Genomic DNA, 20,831 nt, shown 5'->3' with positions numbered 1-20,831 from the left:
ATCTGAAGGTTAAAAATACATTCTATCAAAGATAGCAAAAGCTTCCCAAAATTCACCCACACGCAGATACAATTCTATAATCAGAAAGTACAAGAAGACACAAGCAGGGGCGTGGGCGCGCCCACACTCCACATTGAAGAGGACGAAACATTCAGATGCTCGCGCTGCAGTAAACATTTGGCCCGCCAGACCAGAGCCATTTGTGGAAACCTACGCTATTCATTAGAGAACCAATCAACTGCCTTGATTACTATACTTCCAAACGCAGCTCACTTTTGTAAACTGCAGCTCAGACTGCTGTCAACACAAAGGCCGAGGTTTAGAAAAGGATATGTGCAAACCAAAACCAAAAACCGCTACATCCCGAGATAAACAACAGCTCATAACGGGTAGGAAAAAAAGAGACGGAGACATGAGAGGGCTCCATGGTTTCTGCTAGCAGATGGCTGGACAGTATGAGGTAGGAGGTGGGGTCAGTGGGATGGAATAAAAACCCATCCGGGCACATAAAAAAAGCCTTTTATTTGTCATGGGTTTGCTTAAATGCTATAATTCTATTTTTGTGCTATGAAAAAAGGTCCCTTGTGTGTGTGTGTGAGAGAGAGAGAGACAGAGAGAGAGAGAGAGAGAGAGAGATAGAGAGAAACATGAGTGAGTGTTTATGAAGTCTTTGAGGCTCCCAGCTGTAGATCAGAGGTTTGGTACAGTGGTGTCTGGCTCAGTGTCTGCAGCTGTGGGAAGAAACATGGTCACCCTCTACCTCAGTGCAACGAGCCTTACAGCTGGGTCAGTCCATGTTAAACTCCACTGTGTAACATTAAATTGTGTAGGGGACTCTGCCTTTCACACCATGACTTCATCCTCCACATTCCACTTATATTCCCCCTGTATACATTTCTAAGAATATCCACTTCTCTCCCGTCCTCTCCCTCCTCGTCTCCATATTGTTTTCATGGCCCACATTTCAGTTGCTGCTGTGAGTTTCTCATTCCCTTTTCCTTTTCCTTCTCCCTCTCCCCCTTCTCGCTCATTGGTCTGTGTGTGTGTGTGTGTATTAGAGAGAGACGGTCCAACAGTATTAAGAGATCTTCATAGCTAAAGAACATTTGGTAGATAATATCTGAATAGGTTGAGCAGGAGGTCACATTTCTGAGAGAGCAAATATATCTTTCTTTATGCTTTTATTCTGAAATATCTAACCGATGCATGCAAAAAAGACATCTCTTCCTGCATTCTCAGTCTTGTTTCTGTCTGGATGTATTTAATGCAGCCTTTAAACTACTTTGGCCTAAGACTACAAATAAAAAACAGTTCAGTTAGCTTTGCACAGAAATGTCCTCCAGAGGGATACTTTGTACTTTTATACTCTGAGTACATTTCAGAGCCTGTACTGTCTTACTTTTACATGAGTAAAGAAGGTTGAATCAGTACTTCTATTTATTCCAGAGTCCTGTTTTACACAAGAACCTATACTTCTACTTGAGTAAAGAACGTGTTTACTTTTGCTTTACATCGGCATGATTTTTGATTTTTGATGAAGCTGCACCTTCTTACATTATTTAAACTTAACTTGCGCATAACACCATCATGAAGCCATAATCGTCATTAGAAAACATAGAAAATTTGCATCTGTAATCATGTTTTGTTACAGTATGCGTTTGTCCTTTCTGTCCTGACCAGCTGGAGGTGAACCACAGAAGAAAGGAAGCAGGAGGGACGGGAGAGATGGAGTTATCAATCACAGTCGAGGCGCCACAGGAGGGAGGTGACAGCCGCCCATTGACAGGTTTGCCTTTGAAGGGCTCTCGTGTCACACTTGTGTGTGTGTGTGTGTGGTGTGTGGTGTGTGTGTGTGTGTTGTGTGTGTGTGTGTGTGTGTGTGTGTGTGTGTGTGTGTGTGTGTGCCTGTGCACATGTATTGTATTGTGTTTGTCTCAGGTGGCGGGGGGGCCGACACAAAGACCAGGCCATTAAAAGATAAGGGGGGACTGAAACCTAACCCTGCCTCCGTCAATCATTTTCCCCAACACACACACACACACACACACACACACACACACACACACACACACACACACACACACACTGGAAAACACAAGGTGACAAGGAGAGAGGGAAGAATGAAGGAGTTGAGAAGGAGTGAGGAGAGGATGAAAAAGCTGCACACTGTCATTTTATATGTTACATAATGATTTAAAGGGGCACTATGTAGTTTTGGAGAAGAAATTCAAACTCAGTATCGTTATATTTACAACATTAATGAGGTAATAATACAAACTCAGAAATATGTATCTTTTCCATAACTGAATAAACAAGCTGTTCTCAGAGGAAAATAAGGTCCCCAGAACACTGTGTGAAGCTAGAAATGTGGCAGGGTCCGCCACATATAAACAAAGTAAAACAGAAGGCAATTGTGTTGTCCTTAAAAGGTTTGTTTATTCAGTTTATTTAGTCATGAATTATTAGTTTGTTTATTTAGTTTGCTTAGACATAAAAAAACTAATGAAGATCTTTCTCTTCTAATTACAATTCCTTCCCCATAACTACATAGTGCACCTTTTAATTACCCGTCTGACACCTAATCTCCCAAAGTTCAAGCTGGTGCATTTCATTTCTATCAGCCAAATCAAAAGAAAGTGACAGTTTTAGTGTCACACCGATGCTGAAATAGGAACTAAAATGCTAAAGCAGCAGTTGCTCTGAGTGCTACTATATTTGTCCTGCACAGTCTGCTGACAAAGCGTTGGATCTGAGAGACATGCTGTCATGACCGCTTCCTGCCACAGGAGGGCTCAGCGCACCGGCTCCCTACAGGGGGGGGGGGGGTTTGGCAAGTCTCCCTCACTTTTCTCTCTTTAATTATTTGGTCTGGTGGAAAAAAGGAGGATGGTAAGAGAGTGACGATGAGAGGAGAGAGAATACACGCGGCAGAGAAAAGACACGGCTGGGGAAGAAAAAAAAAAAAAGAAAGAAATATGTGAAAGGATATGGAAATTCACTCCTGCTAACAGCCACTGGCAGAGAGAATTCAGACAGAAATGAGAAGGACGACGAACAGAACAAGAAAGGAGCTGAAGCAAAGGGAAAAAATAGAACACACACACAGAACACACACACACACCACACACACACACACACACACACATACACAGGCGGCAGTTCTGGAGTGGATCTCGGTCGGCATGTGAGCGGTGAAGGGGAGGGAAGCGGGAGGGAGAGGGAGGTGGGTCTTAGATGACATCATGTGTTGCTATAGCCCAGCTGAGGCCTGGCAGGAAGATTTTAACAGGCAACATCTGCAGGAGCCGGCCCTGAGGAAGAAGAGGGGGAGGAGACGGAGAGACAGAGAGAAGGCCAGCCAGAGGATAGACGAAGACAGGAGACAGTTTAACCCTTGCAAAGCCCTGCTGACTGACAAAAGAATGGAGATGTTGAAGAGGTTCAGTCCGTCACACACATCAGGGGACCACGAGAGCTGGGATTGATCAGCTTTGTGTATTTCGTGCTTTGTCTGGCATGTTTCAAGTCAGCAATCCTTCTTTTTTTGCAATCTTTCCAACACAAACCTCCTCACCATGATGGACTGTAACACCATGAGAATAAAAATCATGTAACCACTATAAATTTGGGCACATAATGAATGCGTGACACAGCTTGATAGCGTGTGACACACATCCATCTAGTGTGGGCGGTGGCTGCGATGACAATCAACGGGTTAAATCCTACGCTGAACTATAAATCAATTCCTATGCCGGAGTCATTTACGGCGTGACTGGCGGAACACCTTGACGGCGAGGCATAAATCCGGCTTAAGCCTTCTTTCCCTCTGCTGTCTTATTAGGGCGCGGTGCGATGCGGCCCTGGGCAGGTTGACTTTTAAGCAGCTCGAGAAAGGTCACCGCAGCCTGGCACTAGTAACACACACAATGCAAAGAAAATTTAAAAAAAAACTTTAATAAAGTAACAGGGAGAGATCTGCGAGAGAAAAACACAATGAGATATTAAATGAGCGTTTAATTCTCACCGGTTTGTTTGTCATCTTCTGTAATCTTTTAGCACGTTGTAGCATTATGAGGGAGGTTAATTGAGGATGGCGGAGGACAAGCAGCTAAACAAGAAAGTGCCGAGTCCTTTTCAAATGATGCCGAGTCGGCTAAATGGTTTGGCCCTGCACGCCCCACCTGCGCTTGCCGCTGCGTGCAGCTGCTGGGCTGCTGACATCCCCACTTTTGTTATTTAATTAAAACGGATAGAATCGTATTGTTTTATAAAAAGGTCCTGTTCCGGCGCATGTATTTTGTTGATACAAGCCGCTATTAAATTTGGGAGAAGTGAATCGCGGTGAATTGAATTATGATAATGTCTTCACCCTCCGGTTTTACACACACAACCCCCTCGTTCGTTTTACGGCTACATAATCACTTAACCTTTTATATGGCTTAGCCTGTATTTTCACAGTTGGTCGTGGGTATAAATGTGTGTGTGTGCGCGCGTCTTGAACACACGCGGTTAACACACATACTGTTCATGCTAATTGAAGGGAGAGCGAGGAAAGGGAAGGAGAAAAAAAAAAAAAAGCACTAATCCTTCCAAATGATTGGAGCCATGTTGTCAAGGGCAAGATCCGTCTGTTTGACACTGGAGGGAGAGAGAGAGAGAGAGAGAGAGAGAGAGAGAGAGAGAGAGAGAGAGAGAGAGAGAGAGAGAGAGAGAGTGGAGCGTGAAGAGAAAATGAGTGAAAGAGACAGAGAGAGACGGTGATATAACGAGAGAAAGGTAGAGTGAGAGTGCAGGAGGAGAAGCAAAATACACACCGCAAGAGGAGTCAAAAGAATCGCGCAGGGGTGCCAGCAGTGATTTGAAAAGAGAAGGAGAAAGAGAGTATGGAAGAGCCGCAGAACAAAGACAAGTGAGTAAGTGAGGCTGAAGTTTGTCTTGGCAGGCAGTCGCTCTCATTGAGATTCGTTGTTGGTTTTACCGGACGACTCCAGCCACTTTAAAAACCTGAAGCATATGCTGGAGTCTGCAATGGCAACAACAACGAAAACAACAACACTGGATCAAGGGTCTGCATTCAACAGGAAGGGAAAAGGCGGGGGAGGAAGTGGAAAAGGAAGCGTAGGCAGCCTAGGCGGACGATCCCTTCTGACCAGCTGATGTGATCACAAGTATGACAGATTTCTGACTGAATCTCCTCCTCTTCTTTCACTTTGTGGGGTTCCTTGAAACCTGCTTAGCGCCACAGAGAGGGAGGAAGGCAGGCTTTCACAGCCCCTAGCCAGCACGGCTAAATATAGCTGCAGTCACGGCAGGCCAAAACACAATCATTACTCTCCCAGACACAATGGATGGAGCAGGGGAGAGGAGTTAAAAGGCGAGGAGATGAGAAGATAGGAGCTTGCGAGAAGAGTAACAGGAAGAGCGTGGAGAAGGAGCAAACCGGCAATAAAAAGCAACTATAGGAGGGAGACGAGAAAAGGCGCAGGAGGAGTTTGGAGAGGAAGATATAAAAGGATTTGGCAGATGGCTAAATGAAAAGAAGAGTCAAGAGAGCGGAAGAAGAAAATGGGCATTACAGCCAAACAAGCAAACAGAGTATTCCACAGTATCTCCAGTTATAACACAGCTAACACGAACCATCCACCTGCCACAGAAGTGTCCCTACAGGAGGAAACTTCCACAATGTCCTTCCTCTTTCCCTTCAGTGTCGTCTTATTCAAATTCTTGGCTGTACTGTACCTGTTTGCGTAGCTCCTCAGCAGCTCTCCTCGGCGGCAGCCCGTTGGCAGAGCCTCGCGCGTTGGCCAGGGCCTGCTGCTCCCTCGCGTGCTCCCGTGCCTCCGCCCGCTCGCTGCGCTCCCTCAGGAGGGGCGGAGGTGGAGGCGGCGGAGGTGGCAGTGGCGGGGCGGGCGCGTCCCTGCCATGAGTTCCCGCCTTGGGCCTCGGACTCTCCCTGGTCCCTGCTTTACCGTGGCTGTTGAACACTGGAGAGGAGAAACAGAGGAAGACTTCTTAGAGGACATATTATGCTTGTTTTTTTTTTACCTTTCCTTCAGTGTGGATACATATTGCACCTTTAAGTAGCGAAATTGTACCAGTGATAATTCCTACTGTTGATTAGTGATCAACCTAACTGGTTTTACTCCTGACAACAGGACAGGATCTGCAGTAAAGCTTTGCATGACCCAACTGTTCAGATTTAGGAACATATAAGGTGTATGTTCACATTGCAAGTTATGCAACCTTGCATGAATTCCTAATGTGCACAACAAGTCAAAAGTACATAAATAAAACAACAAATTAAGCCACTCTAGAGAAAACAAGACACTGTGCAGAGACCCTATAAGGTTGCAGGGTATAAATACCCTTAAAAGGACATACAGTATACTTTGCTTTTTCAGGCTACCGTCTACCTATGCCAACGCCAATATGTGGACACAAGTCTCCCCTCTCCCGTAGCGCAGAATGGCTCATAAACCCCTGGCACCAAACCACAACGACCAAGTGGAAAAGCCGCACAAACATTGGAGTGACAGGCTTTTGGCTGACTTATAGGCCTCAATCAGTAAAATATGCATGATTTAAGGCGTGTATGAAAACGTCTTTATGCTACATGTCAATGAACCTGTTCAAAATGGACGTGGACTACATCGGCCCCCGGGGGATGATGCTAAACGAGTCGAACGGGAGCGAGGCAATTAACATACACATTCAATAGCTCTCTCTTCAGCCTTTATGAGGCTCAATTTAAAGTTTCATGGCGTCTTAATATCAACAGGCAGCAGGCTGTGTGGAAAGAATGACAGCAGGCCAAAGCGCACACAGAGCACTTATAGTACACATGCAACGCACTAAATATACAGTGTAGTCTGGTGTTAGACAACATGTGTGTACATTTTTGAGCATCGGCGCATGATTCTGTCAGGAAAAGTGTGTGTGTGTGTGTGTGTGTTGAGTGTCTGCAGGTCTCTCGGGCTCCTCGCTCAATGAAAAATAAGAGAAATCCTGACATTTTGAGAAGTGAGCTAAGCAAGAAACCGGGCCCAATAAAAGCTGTTTAATTTAGCTATGTCAACATGGCACACGGCCCGAGCGAGAGGGAGAAGCGGAGCAACCGAGGGCTGATGAATGGCCTACAATGTCGGTCCTTTCCTGTCTCTCCTTACCTCCCAGAATAAAATGTTTCTCTCTCTTTTGCAGATTCGGTTTCTCCTTTTTCCTCAGCTGCCCCTCCTCCTCCTCCTCCCTGAGAGCCCGTATAACCGTGCTCCTGCTGGAGAGTGGCCCACGCTGCATATTAAAGTGTCACGTTTGACACCAATCTTAATACCGCAAAATGCAGCAAGGTGTGTGTCTCTGTGTGCCTGTGCTTGATAGCCAGCGCAGCATAAAAACTGTGTCAACACTGGGGCAATGACCCAGTCTTGACTGTGTGCACACCTATGAGTAAACGTTTCGCTGTCCTTAACCCCCTTCATCTCTATTGTCCTCTACAAAATACACTGCCTATTTCCCTCTTATCTATTTATTTAACATATCGCAGCGAAGGCGCCAAGCTGCTTTGCAAACAGCGCTGGTATACGAGATAAGAAAGGAGACTAAGCTGTCCTCGTGCGCACAACAAGCCCGGATCCGTTTAAACAGGTTTCACGATCCTGTTGTTGATGCCCCTTATACAGATACATGCAATATGTACAGTTTGTGTTTCAAACTGCAGCTACAGATGTTCCTGAAACAATGAGAGAAAAAGTATATGTGGAGGTAGACACTGTCAGTGAACTCCTACAAAGGCAGTGCACAGTTCTCCGAGAGTTCAGCGCAAGCAAATCTATGGACCTCTCTCCCTGGTTCTCTCTTAATCCCACCGGTCTCCCTCTCCTGTCTCTCTCCTCCTCCACATTCCACTCGAGAGGATGACAGAGGAAAGAGCTGAGCAAAGCGTTCACCTTTTGAACCTTTCTGGCGGCGATCCTACAGACTGAGGAGGGAGCGAGGGAGGGAGGGAGAGAGTCAGGGAGGGCCAAAGGGAGGAACTGTGAAATCCAGCCCTTGTTTCATGGGGAAACGCCTGGCCGGAAGGATTGTATGTCTCCCAAGTCTGGCAGAGAGGGAGGGCCTGCGGGTTCAAATTGTTTCTTAATAGCTCTGTAAAAAAACTGGAGGTCTAAAACTAAAAAGATGGATATAACAAATAGAGCCTGAACAATACTTCATCTACCGGCCGATATACGCGCATTTTTTTGCAACGATTCCTCGAATGTGGTTATTAAACATTAAATGTGCAATATGTAATACTTTAATTGAAAACAGTTTTGAAAAAATAACTTAACTTTAATCAAATTCAATTCAATTTATGTTAGCATTTAGCAAGCTAACCAGCTAGCCCCATCCCATCCCAATCCAAAGTTCCTGTGTGGTGTAAACAACTCTCCTCTGGTGCTCTGAGCTCCCAGACCACCTGACGCACGGCTAACCAACATAACTAGCTAACAGCAGCTCTAGTTAGCAGCAGTTAGCAGTTACTTTGGTGATGTGCTGCTCCCCATTTGTTTGTCGTCGGATAGTGGACAACATATATATCAGTCAGGCTCTAATAACAAACACAGGATGTGCCACCAGTCTCCATTTTATCATTGTTTATCCATGGTTGAGTTTGTTTTTCTTCGTCAAAACATGATTTTTTTCAAGGATTTTCTAAAATCAAGTGTTATTTTTCAATTAAATTCTATTCAAACCATTTAAGCAGCGAAAATCATTGAGCTTTTCCTCATTTGCAATGATGTCGAGATACACAAAAATATACAGAGTTAAAACACTTCTAATGTGCAACACAACACTCTAATGTGAAAACAACTGCGCACTGAGATGTTGATAACAGAAACAAATCTCTTGATTAGATGAAGATTTTTGCAGCGTTCTTGTTTTTAATCGTCATCAATGTTGAGACTGTGAGCAAGTCTCCTCTCATGGGCCCAATCCCATGCACGCAGTTTACTAAATGCTGTGCACCAAGTGTGTGTATGTGCATTCATCCAAGTGTCTATGTGCCCCTAGGGGCGTACGTATGCTGTCACTGCGCGCACATGTGTGTGTGTGTGTGTGTGTGTGTGTGTGTGTGTGTGTGTGTGTCGAGGGCCCCGGCCAGCTGTTGCAGTGTGTGCATAAACACCTTGTTAGGGCTTAGCAAGCTAAGTGTTAATTGGGGTGGAAAGAGTCGATGTGCTGCTCTGCTGTCCCATGTGACTTACCCAGTCTCTGCAGTGGAAAACAAGAGTGCAAACTTAGGAAATTGCTTACACACAAACAGACGCACACACACAGACAAGCACTACTACACTGTCTTCTGTCCCATGACTCATTCTGAGCTCCTGTTTGGCCCAAGGTTTTTTCTCTTCCTGCTGTTAGTTTCTCCATCTTTCACTCCAAATCCTTTTCCAAAATGGATCTTTCCATTCCTCTCTAGTTATTCTGCCGCTGCATCACGCATCACTCCCCTTCACCTCCCTCTTCATCCATCTCTCGCTCTCAGAGTGCCATATCTCTACCTCCTCTTCACTCACTATCATCCCCTGCACATCGAACTCCTGGCCATCTTCTCCTCAGACAGTAAATACAGACAAAACTGCTCCCACTTGTGAATGACTGCATTTCCCATCAAGCTCTGGGGATATGTAGGAAGGGCATCAACTCTACACTCCACACTCCTGTCCTTACCGTGCCCGTTGAGCGGCTGCCTGGCGGGGAGCTTGCCCTTGCGGGGTGTCGAGTGGCACGAGGAGGAGGCCGAGGCCTGGCTGCTGCTTCCCCCGCCGTGAGAGTGGACTCCATTCCTCACCTCCTCCTCCTCCTCGTCATCCTCCTCCTCGAGGTCCTCTTCCTCCTGGGAGCTTCCGAAGTAGGCCATGTTACTGGGCAGGGCCGATGAACCTGAGTGCAGAGAGGTGGAGGAAAAGAATATGAATATGAAAAAGGTACTGAAAAAAACAGCTTTACTTTGAATACATTTTCCTACTTGATATCCCCCAGCTGGACAAAAATGCCTTTTTTTCATCCTAATATCTGACATTACAGATGAATCAACATCAATATGCAAGTGTTGAAATATTAATATAAAAATAGAAGTTGCTCAAGCGCTTGTGAATAATGGTGATTGTGCTGCTGCTTTTTCATCTCTTATTATCTCAGTTGGTGGCCTATTGATGCTTTGTAAACTGCTCTGCACATAGCGGCTTCATTGTCACGTTCTCACCCACACACGCACACGCACATGTGCTCAAAACACACAAACATAATCAAGGACGTGCACCGAGCAATGTTGAAATGATTTGCAAGACGGTGACAGTTTACTTCAGCAGTTTATTCTGTGTCTCCAAAAAAAAAAATCACTTCTTAAATCTGCATCTTTAGATTCATGACTCATCTATCGACCTTGACCTTTGTTTTTGATGTCTGTCTTGTGTTTTGCAAATGCCAAAGCGAGACATTAGTAGTAGCGGTGGTGGTATATATACAGTAGAGGAGTGCAGAACGTATTTCTAATAGCTTGAACTAAAGCCACAGAGCACTGGGAGTAAGTAACAGGCCGTCTTCCCACAGAGACCCTTGATGTTGACAGCTTTATTGAGACATATACCGTACAAGCGCTCAAATATCTAACTCTGTAAAAGAGTTACTTTAGAACCCAAACGAGTCGGTGCTGAGCTAATCCTAAATCTGTCGCTCTCACTCTTCCAAACAGGATTACTGTCAATCCCCCCCCATCCCCCCATTGGAGAAGAAAACCGACGATCTTTTCACTTTCCTCTCTCCGTCACACTCAATCACGTTCATTGTCATCTCAGAGAAATCTAGCTCAATACGTGCTGGAAAGGAGGAACATGGTGTTTTGGCAGTGGATTGAGCCTATAATGTTACCTCAGTTAGCTGAATGTAGACACACACTCGCGCTCGTAAAAAGGTCATAAAGCCCAAAGCTATGTTATTAAATCTCATAATGTTGCACTCGTAAATCAGTGTGCAAACAGCTGCTTCAGTCATACAGATGCAGGGATAAAAAAAAAAAACTGAGGCAGACTTGGAGAGTGTTGCAGCAGTGACTGGCACTGTGTTCGGACAGAAATAGACACATCTACTTATATATACACGCGCACACACGCGCGCACACACACACACAAACACACACGCACACACACACACACACACACACACACACACACACACAGACACACACAGACACACACAGACACACACACACACACACACACACACACACACAGCACAGTTTCTTTTCCCCGTTTTGCTGCATCATGCCTCGGGTGCTTCCAGAAACATCATAAAAAATCTTTTCAGGAATATGCTGATCTCTGCCACAAATAAAACAACAGACCAGGAGAACACTTTATTGCTTGTGAGTGTGTTTGCCCCTGAATTGACAACCTGCTGGAGCCTTCCACCTCTCACCACAGGTAGCCTTCGATCCAAGGGCCAGCTCCCCTTTGGAGGCCCTATATATATGTATATTTATATAACCTCAAGAGGACAATTAGCAAGCCTATTTGGATCAAACCCTACACACTCAATGAGCCCACATCTCAGTGTGCATTTCCTTTTACATATGAGGACTGATGTTGGGTTTTTTTAGTATTAAACGGGGACCTGTTTATTGAGCTCTGGCTGGGGGTTGGAATGGGTTCCTGCTAGTGTTGAGCGAGTACTCAGCTGAAACAAGCATCCAATGGCTCCAAAATAACTTTTTACATTGGTGTGCCATTGACCAACGAAAATGTTGGTTGCACTTGACAGATTTTTGGGTGTACAACCAAAATAGTCGCACCCTGGAGCCCCAGTACTTGTACTTTTTTCAAGTATGAGTATCATCCAAGTAAAATGTGTCAACATCCGTACTATCCATAAATTTCTCATTGGGTGGGTATGACTAAATTTTTTTTCTTTCAAGTTTACAAAAAAACTTGTAAATAGTTCTCTTACTCTGCAATCAAAAAGATCTGAAGCTATATTTTGAGGTTGTTCTGCAAATAGTTTTCTAAAGGGTTGGCACAGTGAGCAAAATGCATTACAACTACTTTTCAATTGCCACAGTTTTGTAATTTTATTACTGTGCAGCTCGTAGCTGCGATTAATTTAAATTTGGCTCATTATGAGCAGGAAACACCAGACTTTATACATTTGCCAGACCTAGAAAAAATAAATCTACTGCAGCATAACATGAGCAACTACTGTCATTTGTATTCCCCTTTTAGGGGCCACAGTGCTTAAAGGACATTAATGGGAAGCAATACATGATTGTATGTCAATTAAAATAAAGTCAAGCCTCTGAAAAATAGGCTGAATTTAACTAGCCTGCATTAAGCTATACAGATTAAAACGAGAGAAAGTGAATTAAGAATTTGCCAGGCCAGTTATTTAATTAGAACTCCTGTTTTGGAGGGTGCTGCATACTTATCTTAGATTTCACACATTCAATACATCATTAAGTGGCTTAATAAAAATGTAGAGATAAAAACAAGTGCAGCAAAATTATTCAATTACACAGGAACAAGCCAGAAAGCAGCAGCAAAACGTCACAAGGTCTGAAGAGAATATGCTCAGTCATTAGACACACACACTATCAGTAGAGAGTGCAGCTCAGCTTGGACACACTAAACATTTGTGTGTCACTGTGAGGATACATTCAATACTTAAGTGACACCCTGACTAAGCTCGGGCTTTCCTAATGACAAAGGAGACATGGTACAAGGCTTAACTGGTGCTAACCAGTACCACACAGGCCAGTGTACCGTTGCATACTGCAGCATCCTCTCTTAAATAGCCTCCACTGCAGAATGAGCTACGAAACTAAGAACAGAAAGTTAGAGATCTTTTGGGAACACTGGAGCGTGAAAGCCAGAAAATCCCAACAAGCTGCTGTAAATTTTAAACGACGTTGATTTGATGGATCACTTTAGAGAACATCAAATAATAAGCATATTGAAATCATTATTCCAACTTCATTATTCTTTTCTAAAGCATAAGCTACATCTTTGAGCTTAGATTAATTGTCATTTTAAAGTGCGCTAACTGCTATTAATGGCAAGCCGGGGGACCCGTGGTTACCACACGTCATGTTAAATTTATTTTGAAAGCTTAAGTTTAAACTTCATGCTCCTAAGAAAAGCTTTTACAAACAGTAAAAAAAAAAAAAGAAGAAAAAATAGAGTCTGGTAATAATACATCTTGTTGTGCCTTGGATCACAGTTTTCACACTGCAGCTCTGCCAGTTTCTAATTATCTCCTCTGAGAGTTGGAGAGAGAAAAAAAAATGTGTAGAGGCAGCAGATTCCCATAGCAGATAAAATGAGTTTTACCTGCTCTCTTTAACTTCTAAAGGAGGTCTGTAGGGCAAAAAGTAACTGTTCAACAACACTGAAATACGGCTTTTACATAATCCAAAGTGACCCAAACAGTATGGAAGAGATTCTCACACCACGTCTGGTTAAAGAAGCCCTCATCACCCACGCCTAGTGTGTGTTTATTCTGTGGTTTCTTGGCACACAGCATCTGAAGTAGGATGTAGACAATTATAAGTGGTTGAACCGGACTTTGTAGCAAAGTACAATTTTCTGGCCTCAAAGTAAAGTGACCGCAGCACACATACATGAAGCCTCACATGTGCACCTAAAGGAAACACACACACACACACACACTGCACAGTCATCTCGTTTATCTTGGCGACAGAGCAAACGCTCCTCTCTCAGACCAAACAAACACATCGGGGCGGCACACACTGGCCCAATCAGCTCCTAATGACTTGCTTCATTAGGTAAATGGCTGTAATTTACTGGTCTGAACAGGGGTCAGAGGGCCAATGGCAAACAGACCACAGGGGCACCCGGGGCAGAAATGGAAGGAGGAGTGTGTGTTTCTAAGGGGGTGCAGGGAAGAGGACATGAACAAGTGAAATGTGCAAATACAGTATCGGAGGTGTGCGTGTACCTTTACAGTACTTCTGTCTACAGTCATTGATTAAGTAATAACATCCTGTACTTAAGTAAAAGTAGAGTACTACAGTGTAAAAATACTGGAGGACTGTCAGGAAGTAGTTCTGTCAAAGCTTTGAGGAATAACAGTTTTGATTACATCTCCGTTGCTCCCCGCCTGAACCACTAGCTGCGCAGCTAACTGCGCTAACGGCAGCTAGAGTTGGCAGCAGTTAGTGGTGATATTCTGCCCCCTTTTTGTTATGAGAATGAATTCAACAGGTGGCCAATTCTTATATATTGCACCTTTAATTAATGATAATATAGCATCATTTATTAGTTGTTAGTGAGAAGTAATATTTGCCTCCAAAATATAGTGGAGTAGAAGTAAAAGGCAAAAGTATTTCAAAATTGTAGTCTTTGAGTAAATGTAATTAATTACATTTCTCCACTGGGCAAAGTTTGGGAATAAATGCATCACAATACAAGGTTCTCAAAGGCATTGTAAGACAGTTGTTTATACGGACGGAGCAGAAACTGACAAAAGGTAGAGAGATGGAGCAGACTGTGAAGGTGAGAAAACAAATGTGAAAAATATTTTTTTATTTCATTATATTTTTTAATCAGCTACAGAAACAAGCGACATGGAGGAAAAAAAGGACCAGAGATCAGAAAGAAAGACATCCAACAACAGCACATCTGGATCCTCTAATATATTCAAGATCTAGAGTGTAGACTGTCTAGAGGGAGAGAAGGCAGACGAGACAAAGACAGAAAGAGCCTGCCAAACCAGCAGAGTGGTCTCATACTGACCGCTGGCATCCCGACCCCGAATCCATCAATACACACATGTATGCACCCACACACACACATTTGGTGACAAAAACACGACTCAGTCCTTCTCCCCAGACCTCCAACAGGGCTTGAGCCCAATCCCCCAATTACATCGGCTTTTCATCCACCTCATTCCGACCGCAGACAAATCATAATTAGGTCTGAAAGAGTCTATTAGGATTGTCATTTTTAACGGGGCTCTTGGGTGGGGTGGACGGTGGAGGGGGGCATAATTACAAACCCTCCTTTCTCTGGCTACCCTTCTTTTGTCCCCTTAACTGGAACTGAAACAATGAGGACTATTTAAATAGTCAATCAGGAGGGTTTTTAGCTGCCATGGGGACGTGTGGACGTGCTGACTTAGGGCAAAGTGGCTCACAAGAAGCGCGAATGCTGTTTTTAAGGGAAGGTCAGGAAGGGAGACAAATCTCAGCTCTTTGGCAATGGAGAGGAAAAGTTATCTCCCACAGCTGAGCTCTGCCAACGCTGTTCTCAGTCACTAGGGGAGAAACAGAGAGGGAGAGACTGAGAGAGGATTAAGGATTACATCTCCAATTGACATTCCTTGATGTCAGCAAAACCATTAACCCCACAAACAGTGGCTGTGCTCTTGAAGGAGAATGCGGAAGAAGTCGGTGTTGCACGGCCAACTTCTGCGCAGCGTCGCAAGCGACAGGAAAGTCACAACTCTGCTCAAACAGTTTCCAGGCTTTAATCAAACAGCAATCATACATAAGAGAGAGAGAAAAGTACCTTATCCCCGAGGGAAATTCATTTGTCACAGCAGCAATGCGCTTGAGAGACACACTGGTAGCTGTCGGACTTGAATTTCTTTTCTCTGGAGTGGAAATGTGCGTCTAGTTAAGCAAGACTTTCAGACAGTAAAAAACACCATCAAACCAAATCAAATCTAACAGTCGAGCTACAAAGACAGAGGTCTAACGCACTATTCCTGGGATTGGCAGTCTTTTTCTTAAAAACCAGATGTGAATTTGATATCACGTGTAATCACGTACTAAGAATCTGAGGTCTTTGGTTCACTGGGTCAGGGCTGGGAGGTTATGTAAACTGAGCAGAGAGAGACTGGCCTCGCTGAACCTGTGAGAGAGGCACCACACACTGGGAGCTGGCAGGCAAAGGGAGAAGGCCCAGAGGTAAACACGGCGGCGGTGCACATACACACCGACATACTGGCACATGCACGCACTCCTGAAAATTAGTCTTATGCAAGAGAAACGAATTTCCAGGAGTGTGTGTGCACATCGTTATTCATTTACTCCCTAGTCTATTCTTATCTCCTCCATGTCAATGTGTATACTGTTTGTATGTGTGTGAGCCTTCAAACTTAAGTAAATACCTTCCAGAATGAACAAAAACAAACTATTCGCTATATTTATTGTTGACATTTTAAAGATGAATGCTAGCACAACTATCAATCCTGAAAGTCTGCTCCGTTTACTTAAACAGTGGGAATCTCTAACCCCTAACCCCAACTCCTAACCCAAACCCCAAATCCTAACCCTGCCCCTGAAACCTAACCCCAAAACTGACCCCCCAACTCCAACCCTGACCCTGACCTCCAAACCTGACCCTTACCCCCAAGCATGACCCCCAACCCTAACCCTAGGCCATATACCCTAACCCTCTTGAAATGAAACACTTAAATGACTTGGAAAGCATTGAGCTCCTCAGTATGAACCTACACTTCAGTTTGCTCCGCTCAGTGCTGCCCCCACCCTGCCACTAGCAGCTCTACATCCTCTGGGTTACCAGAGGCAGACAGAGCCAGAGGCAGACTGTCTGGCTACCACCCAAATGGCTTTCTCCATGGATATAAACAGCCCAACTACAGGCCTGGACCACACATAAACACCATTCTGAGAACACAGGCAAGGCCCGAGCACTCGGCTTGTGTGCAAGGGTGTGTGTGTGTGTGTGTGTGTGTGTGTGTGTGTGTGTGTGTGTGTGTGTGTGAGATGAGCGGTGAGATAAATACAGTATATAGGCCCTAGACAGTGTGGGTGGTGAGCATACATGGTGCGCATCCTTCTATACAGTAGTGAGAAATCTTGTTTTTTCACTTCTCTGTCCGGTTACTCCCACGTTGCATCAGAATAATCGGCAGCCCTGCTCCCCCCTGGAGGAATTAAAAATAACTTTTGCTCGGATACGGCAACAACACCACCACCAGTGGAAATAAAGAATCCCAGAAGAATGAGACGTCTTCAGTTACAAACTCTGATTGGATGCAAAGGTTGAGTTGGGATTTCACAGGAGTCCAACATTTGTTTCTTGTTCTTGTCGCTAACTTTGCTGCTTCAAATCTGTCATGTTCAAACAGCTTTTACGTCGCTGTCACAATGAGTGATGAATAGAAGCCTTTGGGGTTGGATGTGTAATGTTTACCAGATAAGAAAAGCAAACAGTGCAATGGGTGTGTGGGGCGGTGTGTTTACACATGGTGAACGTTTGACCCGGGACGTATCCCAGAAATCTCCACTGATAGGGGTAGAAATGTGGCTAAATGCCCTCCTTAGAACTAGAAAAGAAAAAAAAAAAAAAAGAGTCAAAATCAAATAGAAAAGAAAGCGAATTAGGGAGATCATGGATTTGAGATTCCCACAATATAGCTAGTGATCCTGTCAGAGGCGTTTTGGTGGCAGACATGAAGCAGCCTAATGTGTGTGGTGGTCAGATCACCAGAGAGACACATATCAGAATCTTAAAGGGGATTGGGGGTTTCAGACGATATCAAAGACTCGAGTCCCTTTGAAAAGATTAACCAGGCTAACGCGGTTGTCCTCATGGGCTGTGTCTCGTCATATACCCTGGATGCTACACACACACACACACACGCACCACACACACACAATAGCAGGGCACACACGAGATAAGCAGAACAGGCAACATCAGCAGTGAGCGCGGATTTGCACTCACGAACACGCACCAACTCAGAGACGCACAACCTCAAGGGCTCTGCTGACATTCTCCCATGTCCCTCTCCTGCTAAGGGTCCCTGCATATGGGTCATATGAGGGGCCAAGGGGGATAACAGAGCAGAAGAAGCCCCGCACAGCAAAATGTCATCCTCGCAGCATGGATAGCAGACACACAGACCCACATACATACAAGGCTAAACTGGGTCTATAAATACAGCGGTAAAGCAGGGAGCGGCAGAGTGGAAAAAGCACAGTGGAAAACCATTCAATCGTTAGCTTAGCAGCCTAGCTCTAAAATTAGCCTGGGTAGTGCAGTAGACCTCACACACGCACACACGCACACACGCACACACGCACACACGCACACACGCACACACGCACACACACACACACACACACACACACACACACACACACACACACACACACACACACACACACACACACACACACAAGAAATCAGCTTGCAAGGCACCATTCCTAACCTTAATTATAAAGAGAGAAAGCAGCAAGACTGAGTCAGGACCAGTCACCTACACCTCATTAGTCCAGTGCTCCACATATAAGGGAGGGGTTAGCTTAGCACCCAGAGCCCCAAATAATCTCCACTTCAAAAGTATATGGGACATTATATCATTAGCCTATGTAACATCCTGGCCTATATATGCAAATCAAAGCCCCTCTCACCAAAAGCTTCAGTCAGTTTTAGCAACCTTCAATTATACGCTTTTGAATGAGCCCTGAAAGGTTAAAATGACACTCCATAATGGGAGTGTTCTTGTCAGAATAGCAACGTATGGCCGCCACGTCCCAACAGGCTCGGATCTAAATTTGCTTCTCCGGAGGCTTTAGCCTACTTTTTAAGATGGGCAGAGGTTAATAACGATAAAGGTAAATTAATCTGAAGTGGAGAGGTTTTTGTCTTCCAAATGAGTTAATTCTGGTCGTGAGGACGCGTTTAAGAAAAAGGTGAGCGGGAGTATTTAACAAAGGGTAAAATTAAGATAGCGGAGAAAAGTCACGGCCAAGGTTGTTGAGAAAATGGTCCCAAATTGTTTCTTTTTTTTTATATTCAGGCCTTGAATGTGTCACTCCCTCTCCTTTCATGTTTCAGAAGTAAAGGGGTGACTAAAGACAGACATGAATGGAGGGAAAACTTCCTTACATCGTATGTACAAGCCTGTCTACACACAAGACATGCAGTACAGAATGTTCTAATCAGTTTTTTTTAATCCAAAAATTCATTTTGATACTGGTCATATGTCCATATAGACATTTAAGACAATTTACTGAAACATGTCCTCCATAGCACCCCTAATGGCTTCTTTCAGACAGGTCAGACCACTGTGTTTAGCTATACATCTTTAAATGTTACAGTTTATCTCCGCCATGCTGAGCTAAAGCTCAGATCTATAAACCACAGTGGAGATTCTGAAAGCCGGCTCATGGGTCTGGGTCTTGAAACGTCGGTCTTTGGTCTTGAAATTAAGCAGAACTACAGAGCTCTAGCAGAAACTTTTTGCAGTGTCCTGGCAGCGGACTAGCCCTCTCTGTTTGCTGGCCAGCAGAGCGCAGATTATAAGTAACATGAATCCTTCATTAACTCCAGAGCAAAAGAGAACAGGGATTGTTTTAGCTGCTGTGAGTGCCGAGGGGGGGTCTTGGTTAATTTGAGCTACTGTACACAGGCAGTTTATATGGGTGTGTGATAGAATCTCAGTGCTCGCATTTATCCAAAATAGATTCCTTTTCAAGAAACTCCCAAGAAACAATGCTGCCGTTGTGTGCGGCACGTGCACACGACTAACTCTGCTGCTAATTACTCTGCCGTGGCTTTTACAGTTCATTTGACATCGAAGGTGCTACATAGTGTCGATGAACCTGTGTAGTGTTTGTAGAGAGGGGTGTGTGAGTGTGTGAGAACTATGCAACGAACAGCTGCTGTGGTAAAGGGTGATGGGCAAGGTGTTAAAGAGACAGATAGTTGTTGAAAGGTAGGAGGGGGAGATGTGTAAGCTGATGAAATGCAGGATAATCTTAGCCTGGGGCGAGTACACAATTATTTGTAGTATCCGTGCGCGTGTGGTTTTTGTGTGTACTGCTTATGTTTTTCTCTTTGTGTGCATGTGAGAGTATCTATAATAAAGAGCAGAGTAAAGTGTTTAACCACAGCTCAGGTTTCCCTCTAGACTGTTATATGAGAGCTGCACATACAGGCCAGGCCATGGAAATCATTATTCAGGCCTATTCATAGACAGCCAAACAGTAGCAAAATGTTCTCCAGCCTCAGCCTGTGTCCTGGACTCACAATAACCTCTAATATTGTATCTGCAGCTGTCTTCTTCAACAACATCCTTCCTTTTTGCCGTGTCTTACCTCTGAGGCAGAGGAAGGTGAGGAAGTCCTCCGTCTTGGGCTTGCGTCTGGACAGGTCCTGAATGGAAGAGGACAGGGACGAAGAGGAGAGCGATGTGAGGGATGAGGAGGGCACGGTGGCCAGGCCGGTGTTCAGGCTGCCCGGCTCGGCCACTTTGACGGGCGTAGTGCTGGGCGAGTTGGGCTGCGACTGGGCGAACTTCCTCTGAGCCTGGAGCCGAGGTCTGAGAGGGAGAGGGGAAGAAGGGAAGGAGAGAGTAAGTTAGTAATGTGTATTATGTGAGCACAACAGTGTGTAGTCCACAGCGACCATGACACTAATTCATTAAATGCATTTTATTAGATTTTACAAACTTGATTCCAACAAAAGTTGGAACGCTGTGGTTGTAGACGCACTTCTAATAAGCGTGGAAGAGAAGGATATCACGCTAATGAATGGGATCACCAAGTAAAGTGGGGTTATTCAAACATTAGACACTAAACTCACATTTTGTTTGGTGGGAAGAGTATGACCTTTCGGAAGAGGGCGTATTACGCCTTATTTTGCAGCACAGTCACTGAAATCTTTCAGCACTTTTTAGATCAGATTAGACTTGCAATTATATACCTCAAGTTTTTATTTATTAATTTTCACGTTATGGCTCTCTGCCCATTCATATAGACAGGGGCCTGGTCTTGTTAGCTTGAAATAACTGCAAGGGGCGTT

At 44.6% G+C, this 20,831-nt stretch overlaps 1 protein-coding gene across 1 annotated transcript in view; it reads right to left on the bottom strand.

Moving 5' to 3' along the window:
• The window catches only part of jarid2b (jumonji and AT-rich interaction domain containing 2b), a 110,673-nt gene that overhangs the window by 13,321 nt on the left and 76,521 nt on the right, over nucleotides 1–20,831 (bottom strand). Inside the window, exons 4-6 of the mRNA XM_073463330.1 lie at nucleotides 20,126–20,349; nucleotides 9,715–9,927; nucleotides 5,740–5,984 (exon numbers count right to left, since the gene is read on the bottom strand). Coding sequence (XP_073319431.1) covers nucleotides 5,740–5,984; nucleotides 9,715–9,927; nucleotides 20,126–20,349 — 682 coding nt within the window. The remainder of the gene's footprint in view (nucleotides 1–5,739; nucleotides 5,985–9,714; nucleotides 9,928–20,125; nucleotides 20,350–20,831) is intronic.

This window comes from Pagrus major, chromosome 3 (genome assembly GCF_040436345.1).
Source record: "Pagrus major chromosome 3, Pma_NU_1.0".
NCBI lineage: Eukaryota > Metazoa > Chordata > Actinopteri > Spariformes > Sparidae > Pagrus > Pagrus major.
This window is presented reverse-complemented; position numbering and strand designations above follow the sequence as displayed.